General features: G+C 50.9%; 1 protein-coding gene across 1 annotated transcript; it reads right to left on the reverse strand.

Annotated features, from left to right (window-relative positions):
• Positions 1-2309: 2309 nt before the first annotated feature.
• On the reverse strand, positions 2310-7752 carry LOC127586913 (trypsin inhibitor ClTI-1-like). Its single transcript, XM_052044941.1, has 4 exons — positions 7596-7752; positions 6526-6563; positions 5923-6035; positions 2310-2403 (listed from the first exon to the last, which is right to left on the reverse strand). The coding sequence occupies exons 1-4, from the start codon at positions 7648-7650 to the stop codon at positions 2310-2312; spliced, it is 300 nt and encodes a 99-aa protein (XP_051900901.1). The 5' UTR covers positions 7651-7752.
• Positions 7753-8372: the final 620 nt, after the last annotated feature.

Here is an 8372-nt window from a genome sequence, read left to right on the forward strand (position 1 = left end):
CCCACTCCTGCTGCTATGTCCTTGTGTTCGAGGGAAGGACTGAGACCTGTCCCGGTTCCTCCTCATCAAATTTTCCTAGTTTCTCCACTCTCCGCGATCGCTCAGATTCCGATTGGCTGCTTCCTCCGCCCCTCGAGCCAATGAGCTGCAGGGCATGGCTGCCCCTTCTTCCTGGTTCTTTGCTTTGACTCCAGTGACCTCCCCTCCTCGGCCAGAGTCCCCATCAATCCTCTTGGCTTCCAGCTTCTCCATTCTGCTCTGGGACCTTTGCAACCTGCCCAAACCGCAGTGGCCAGAGCCGAGTCACAGAGCAATATAGCACAGATACAGGCCCTTCGGCCCAACCAGTCCATGCCGACCATGGTGCCCACCCAGCTAGTCCCAATTCCCTGCGTTCAGTCCATATCCCTCCAAGCCCCACCCCTCCATGTACCTATCCAAGTGCTTCTTAAATGACTCTGTTGTACCTGCCTCACCCACTCCCTCTGGCAGCTCGTTCCATACACTCACCACCCTCTGCGTGAAATAGTTGGCCCTCAGGTCCCTTTTAAATCTTTCCTCTCTCACCTTAAACCTATGCCCCCTAGTTTTGGACTCCCCTACCCTGGGGAAAAGACTGTTACTGTCCACCTAATCTGTGCCTCTCATAATTCAAAATATTTCTGTAAGGTCGCCCCTCATTCTCCTACGTTCCAAGGAATGAAGGCCCAGTCTGGCCAACCTCTCCCTGTAACTCAGGCCCTCAAGTCCCAGCAACATCCTCATAAATCTTTTCTGCGCTCTTTCCAGTTTAATCACGTCTTTCCTATAACAGGGTGACCAAAACCGTGCACAATACTCCAAGTGGGGTCTCTGTGTGTGCGCCTGGATTTTATTTTGGATCTTACACTTCCCTGCTCCCGATGTCCTCAACCATGTCACATGTTATCACTCTGACTTGCACTTTTAATTTCTAATTGCCAAACTCTTAAACTGTCCTACCAAGTTCAACAACACTCGGAGTGCTGTGTACAGTTCTGGTCACCACACCACAGGAAGGATAGAATATAAAACAGTACAGCTCAGAACAGGCCCTTTGGCCCACAATGTTGTACCGACATAGCTAATCCCTCCTACCTACAGAATGCCTACGTCCCTCCATTTTCCTCTCATTCATGTGCCCATCCAGGCACGGTAGTGTAGTGGTTAGCGTAACGCTTTACAGCGCCAGCGACCCGGGTTCAATTCCGGCTGCTGTCTGTAAGGAGTTTGTACGTTCTCCCCGTGTCTGCGTGGGTTTCCTCCGGGTGCTCCGGTTTCCTCCCACATTCCAAAGACCTACGGGTTAGGAAGTTGTGGGCATGCTATGTTGGCGCCGGAAGTGTGGCGACACTTGCGGGCTGCCCCCAGAACACTACGCAAAAGATGCATTTCACTGTGTGTTTCGATGCACAGTCATCGGGGTAATTCAAGGTGAGGGTGAACAGGTGGCCGAGCAAGTTGTTTCACTGACACAACTGACCCAAACAGTCCTTTCAGGTGAGACAGAGAGTCACCTGCACCTCCCTTAATATCATCCACTGCACTCGGTGCTCCGAGTGTGTCCTCCTCTACACTGGCGAGACCAAATGCAGACTAGTTGACTGTTTCACAGAACACCTGCGCTCTGTCCGTAACCGCGACCTGCATCTCCCCGTTGCCAGTCACTTCAACTCCCCCTCCCACACCATCACTGATATGTCAGTCCTCGGCCTCCGACACTGCCGGGAGGAGTCCAAGCGCAAACTGGAGGAGCAGCACCTCGTTTTCTGTCCTGAAACCTTGCAGCCTAACGGCATGAACATTGAATCCTCCCACTTTAGGTAATTCCCCCCCACCCCACGACACCCCCCCACCATGCTCCTTCCCTTTCCTACACCCCCCCTTTCTCCCCTTTCTATCCTTACCTGTGACCCCTCCCCTGGTGGATCTGCTCTCCCCTCCTCCCCCACACCTGCCCATCACCATCTCTTACCTGCATCTACCTATCACCACCCTGTGCCCACCCCGCCTCCCCTCTTCTGTCCACCTGTCACTGCTCTGCTTTTCCCTCCTGTATATCGGGCTTCCCCTTTTCCCATCTTCAGTGCTGAAGAAGGGTCCTGACCCGAAAAGTTGACCGCCTGCTTTTCCCCACGGATGCTGCCCGGCCTGCTGAGTCCCTCCAGCATCATCGTGTTTCTCACGACGGCCTGAAGATACCACACTGACAACATCGACGCAGGACCGAGCGGAAGGAGCACTTTATTTTCTGTTCTGCTGTTGAAAGCATTCTCCAAAATTCTTCAGTCTTATATTTTTGTCTTCTTTATTCTTAGTTCTGTGGGGCCGGTCACCAAGTCACACACACCTTCATGAAGAATTTTAATCTTGAAGCCAGTTCCCCTGTAACACAATGGAAGATATCAATTCATTGAAGGCTTCCATTTTCATTCTCTCTCTCTATCTCTCTCTCCCTCTCCCTCCTTCTCCCCCCCCCCCCCCTCTCTCTTTCTCTCTCTCTCATTCACTCTCCTCTTTTTGCCTTGAATGTCCATCTCCTAATGGAGGGGCAGGTAGTGTTGAGGAAGCAGGGAGTCTGCAGAAGGACTTGGACAGGTTGGGACAATGGGCAACGATGTGGCAGATGGATACAGCGTAGGGAAGTGTACGGTCATGCACGTCGGTAGAAGGAATAAAGGTGCAGACTATTTTCTAAACAGGGAGCAAATTCAGAAATCGGAGGCGCAGAGGGACTTGGGAGTCCTAGTGCAGGATTCCCTGAAGGTTAACTTGCAGGTTGAGTCGGTAGTAAGGAAGGCAAATGCAATGTCAGCATTCATTTCGAGAGGACTGGAATATAAAAGCAAGGATGTAATGCTGAGGTTTTATAAGGCATTGGTCAGACCGCATTTGGAGTATTGTGAGCAGTTTTGGGCCCCATAACTAAGGAAGGATGTGCTGGCATTGGAGAGGGTCCAGAGGAAGTTCATAAGAATGATCCTGGGGATGAAAGGATTAAAGTTTGAGGACCGTTTGGTGTCTCTGGGCCTGTACACACAGGAGTTCAGAAGGACGAGGGGGGGATCCCATGGAAACCTCCCGGATACTGAAGGCCTGGATAGAGCAGACATGGAGAGGATGTTTCCATCAGTGGGAGAGTCCGGGATCTGAGGGCACAGCCCCAGAATGAAGAGACGTCCCTTTAGAACTGAGATGAGGAGGAATTTTTTCAACCAGAGGGCGGTGAATCTGTGGAATCCGTTGCCACAGAGGGCTGTGGAGGCCAAGTCACTGGGTGTATTTAAGGCAGGGATTGAGAGGTTCTTGATGGGTAAGGGGTTTAAGGGTTATGGGGAGAATGGGGTTGAGAAAAGAAAATCAGCCACAATTGAATGGCAGAGCAGGTTCGATGGGCCGAATGGCCTAATTCTGCTCCAGAACCTTGTGGTCTTACGATTAACCCCATCAGAACCCACCAGGACCCTGTTCACCTCCCCTTAGGCACTTTTGCCCCCAACAGGGTATCAGTCAGGCATTAGAGAACCTCAACTGAAACCCCTCAATCTAATCATTCCAGTCTCTAGGATTCCTGCACCTTTCCCAAAGTCCGGGGCTCGGAGTGAAGTGACTCCCGGACACGAGAGCTCCCACACAGCAGCACCTTCTTCTGAAAGCCAATTTTAGGAAACCTTGTGTCCAAAATTCATTTTGTTTTCCTTTTTGGGGGGAGTAATGAGAAACAATTTATTGCATTAGTGACATCCTGCTGTAGGGTCACAGGGCTCAGAAACAGGCCCTTCGTCCCACCATGTCCCTGCCAGCCCACCTACACTGATCCCATTTACCAGCACTTGCTCCACAGCCTTCCCTGCCTTGGTGATTCAAGTGCTCATTGAGATACCTCTTCAATGCTGAGAGAGTCTCTGCCTCCACCACCCCCTCAGACAGTGCGTTCCAGTTTCCAACCTTCCCCTCCGATCCCCGCTAAACTTCTTCTTCCTCATTTGCACCTCTGGTTCTGGACACCTCTGCCACAGAGAAAAGTTCCTGCTGTCTACCCTTTCTATGTTTCGTACACCTCCATCAGGTCATCCTCTCAGCCTCCCCCACGCCAGGGAAAACAAGCCCAGCCTCTCCAACCTCTCCCCATAACCAAAGTCCTCCAATCCAGGCGACACCCTGATGAACCTCCTCTGCACTCTCTCCAGTGCAACCACATCCTTCCTGCAGTGTGGTGACCAGAACTGCACACAGTTCTCCAGCTGTGGTCTGACCCGTGTTTTATACAGCTGAAACATCACCTCCCTGCTCTAACACCCCAGCTAATGCTGTATAACTCTATGACCTGTGGTATTGACTATCCAATGAATGAAGCTTATCGATGCCCCTCATTCTGTCAGGTCACCCCTCCGCCTCCCTCGCTCCAGGAAAAACAGTCCCAGCCTGTCATAGGAACATAAGAACTAGGAGCAGGAGTCGGCCATCCGGCCCATCGAACCTGCTCTGGCATTCAATAAGATCATGGCTGATCTGGCCGTGGACTCACCTACCTGCTCTTTTCTCTGGAGAGGTGGAGGCTGAGGGGTGATCTGTTGGTGTATAAAATGATGAGGGGCAGAGATAGGGTGGACAAGCAATATTCACATTTCTGAGCGATCCAATACCAGAGGGCATGCGTTTAAGGTGAGGGGGGGTAGGTTCAGAACAGACGTGAGGGGTACGTTTTTCACCGAGAGAGTGGTGGATGCTTGGAATGTGTTGCCTGATAGGGCGGTGGAGGCAAATTCATTGGGGGCTTTTAAGAGGGGCTTGGATGGGCACATGAATGAGAGGAAAATGGAGGGACATGGGCATTCTGTAGGTAGGAGGGATTAACTATGTTGGCACAACATTGTGGGCCGAAGGGCCTGTTCTGTGCTGTACTGTCCTATGTTCTATGTTCTTAACCCTTAATTCCCCTACTTTACCAAAATCTATCTAACTGTGTCTTAAATATATTTAATGAGGTCGCCTCTACTGCTTCCCTGGGCAGAGAATTCCACAGATTCACTACTCTCTGGGAAAAGGTTTCTCCTCAACTCTGTCCTAAATCTATTCCCCTGAATCTTGAGGGTATGTCCCCTAGTTCTAGTCTCACCTACCAGTGGAAACAACCTTCCTGCCTCTATCTTATCTCTCCCCTTCATCATTTTACATATTTCTATAAGATCCCCCCTCATTCTTCTGAATTCCAGCGAGTATAGTCCCAGGCAACTCAATCTCTCCTCATAGACTAACCCCCTCATCTCCGGAATCAAGCTGGTGAACCTCCTCTGCACCGCCTCCAAAGCCAGTATATCTTTCCTCAAGTAAGGAGACCAGAACTGCAGGCAGTACTCCAGGTGCGGCCTTACCAGTACCCTGTACAGTTACAGCATCACCTCCCTGCTCTGAAATTCAATCCCTCCGGCAATGAAGGCCAACGTTCTATTTGCCTTCTTGATAACCTGTTGCACCTGCAAAACAACCTTCTGCGATTCGTGCACAAGCACTCCCAGGTCCCTCTGCACAACAGCACGCTGCAATCTTTCACCATTTAAATAATAATCTGATCTTCTATTTTCCCTTCCAAAGTGGATGACCTCACATTTACCAACATCGTACTCCATCTACCAGACCCTTGCCCACTCACTTAACCTATCTACATCTCTCTGCAGACTCTCCTTATAACTCAAGCCCTCCAGTGAATCGTTTCTGTCCTCTCCAGCTTAATGACACGCTTCCTGTCTCTGGGCAACCAGAACTATACACAGGCGCGGTTTCACCAACGTCTTGTCCAGCTGCAACCTGACATCCCAGCTGTGAGTTACCAACATGGTTTAAGGTGCCTGTTCCTAACAGGGTGTTCCCTGGGAAGGGGGCGTCCAGTCACCGAGCACTTACCAGTTGTAGAGGCACAGGTTGCAGAGGCTGGTGAAAGTGACTCCGTTAGTCCCACAGAGAGGTTGCAGGACCAGTGGGCACACAGGGTGATAGGGAAAGTCCTCGCATCGGGGCTGCGACAAACACAATCAGCTGGTCAGAACTAAGGTGGAGAGCATGGTCGGCATTTCCAGGAAAACTCCGATAACCCGGAATGCTCAGGACATGGTGCTGGATGAGCGTCTTCCAGACAGTTGGATGCGATTCCTAATTAATGCCCCAACACACTTAATTCACTTTTGTTTAGATGTTGCACAGCAGATTAATAAATTTTCCAGTGAAATCAGTGGGGAAAGGGTCTTGGCCAATTGGGAAATGGGGCCCCGGTGGGTTTAAAGGGAGTGGGAACTGAAATCTCTGCCTGTGGGTGGGGAGTGGAATCAGGATCAGGGTTTTCAAAAGGGAATTGGACAGACGTTGGGGAGCGGAGAGCGAACAGGACGGACGTGGTTGCTGAGCTGGGAGCCAGTACTCATGGGCTGAACGGCTGTGGGTTCTGTAACGGTACAAGTGGGGTCAGGGGCGGCGATTCAGACCGAGAGAGGAACGGCAAGATGGGAATACCTCGATGCCAGCCGACGTCCAAGTTGTGCCAACCATCTCTGAAACACAGACAGGGTTAGAGCTGCAGCAGCCGACCAAGGTCTGACCAACAAAGTCCAGTCACCTCTCACCGAAACTATCGAGGACCGGTCACCACAACAGCCAAAGTTTCCTGCAATATCCCCCACCTCTACAGTTCTACAATCCAGGATTTCCACTGGGAGCAGAACTATCTTTATATTTCAAAATTTTTATTATATAAATACTGTATATATTGGGAGGGAAGGGTTAGATAGATCTTAGAGCAGGATAAACTATCTGTAGCTGTGACACTTTACTCTGTACTGTTATTGTTTTTACCTGTACTACATCAATGCACCCTGTACTGACTCAATGTAACTGCACTGTGTAATGAATTGACCTGTACGATTGGTTTGTAAGACAAGTTTTTCACTGTACCTTGGTACAAGTGACAATAATAAACCAATATCAATACCAAAATGTTGGCACAACATTGTGGGCTGAAGGGCCTGTACTGAGCTGTACTGTTCTATGTTCTATGTACATTATTCACAGAGATTTGGTGGCTTAAGGCTAACTCGTTGAAGCCTACGTGTCACATTATTCCATCTGCTTAACGTTAGCTATCGTTTACCGACAGCCCCTCTGCAACTAGCTCACAGGGTCTTGGACAGATTCACCCGAGGGCACAAGTTCCTGCAGAGACTTTGCAGTGTTCCTCAGTCACTGGGACACAGTGGTAGCTTGGTGACTAACTGCCGAGAGAATTTGTTCATTGTTCCCAGTGTAGGTAAATATTTGGTCGGTGAGTTTCCCTGTTCTGATGGGCTGCAACGGGATCTTTAATACCTAGCTGACAGGTAACACTGTCCACAGTATGGTGCTCCCTCACCGCCCGTCCCACGGCACAGCACTCCCTCCTCACTGCCCCACCCACAGTGCGGCGCTCCCTCCTCATCGCCCCTCCCACAGCGCAGCACTCCCTCACCACCCTGCTTACACCACCAGCCTGTACCTTTGTTCTGGGACCCCACCCAGACCCTCCCGCTGCCCGCAGACGCCCCACTCACCGGGACGAGTGTAGAGCAGGAAGCTGAGGCTGAACCACACCTGAATCCCCTTCATGCTGAACCCTGGAAATAATTCACAAGGCTTCAGGGAGACGGTTTATATCGAATCTCCTGCTCCTCACCCCCGTCCCACCTCACATACCTGCCCCGACAGGTGAGCAAGTGCCCAGGTGGCTCAGTCCTGTCTTTGTTCAACAGCCCGTGCCCGACAGATTCCAACCTTTCCCCTGAGTCTCCGCTTCCCGGGACGGTGGATCCTGTCCCAATATAAAGTTTAAAATCTGATCCATGTTTTGGAACTGGTGCAGTCTGTTGCAAAAGTCAAAGAATGTTGGCACGTGACCAGGGTGGCTGTTTTATGTTGAGTGACCCCTGACCCAGTTAGCGTCTATCGAGTCAGAGACAGAAACAGGCACTTCAGCCCAACTGTCCATGCTGGCCGACGTCTCTCTGAGCTTGTCCAACTTTCCCGTGTTTGGCCCATGTCCCTCGAAACCTTTCCTATCTGTGTCCAGTCCAAATGTCGTCTAAATGTTAATGTACCTGCCCCAACCACTTCCTCTGGCAGCTCGTTCCACACACCCACCACCCTCTGTGTCAAAAACTCGCCCCTCAGGTCCCCTTTAAATTTCTCCCCTCTCTCCTTAGACCCATGCCCTCCCGAACCCTGGGGAAAAGACTGTGCGCAGCCACCTTATCTATACCCCTCATGATTTTATACACCTCTATAAGGTCACCCCTCACTCCCAGAATAAAGTCCCAGCCTGCCCAACCTCT

The sequence above is a fragment of the Pristis pectinata genome, chromosome 38, assembly GCF_009764475.1.
Source record: "Pristis pectinata isolate sPriPec2 chromosome 38, sPriPec2.1.pri, whole genome shotgun sequence".
Taxonomy (NCBI): Eukaryota; Metazoa; Chordata; class Chondrichthyes; order Rhinopristiformes; family Pristidae; genus Pristis; species Pristis pectinata.

Coding starts and splice junctions, on each gene's coding strand:
- LOC127586913 (XM_052044941.1), bottom strand. CDS start 7,650: ATGAAGGGGATTCAGGTGTGGTTCAGCCTCAGCTTCCTGCTCTACACT. Junction 6,564..7,595: donor CCTGCTCTACACTCGTCCCG/GTGAGTGGGGCG, acceptor TCTGTGTTTCAG/AGATGGTTGGCACAACTTGG. Junction 2,404..5,922: donor AACCTGTGCCTCTACAACTG/GTAAGTGCTCGG, acceptor ATTGTGTTACAG/GGGAACTGGCTTCAAGATTA.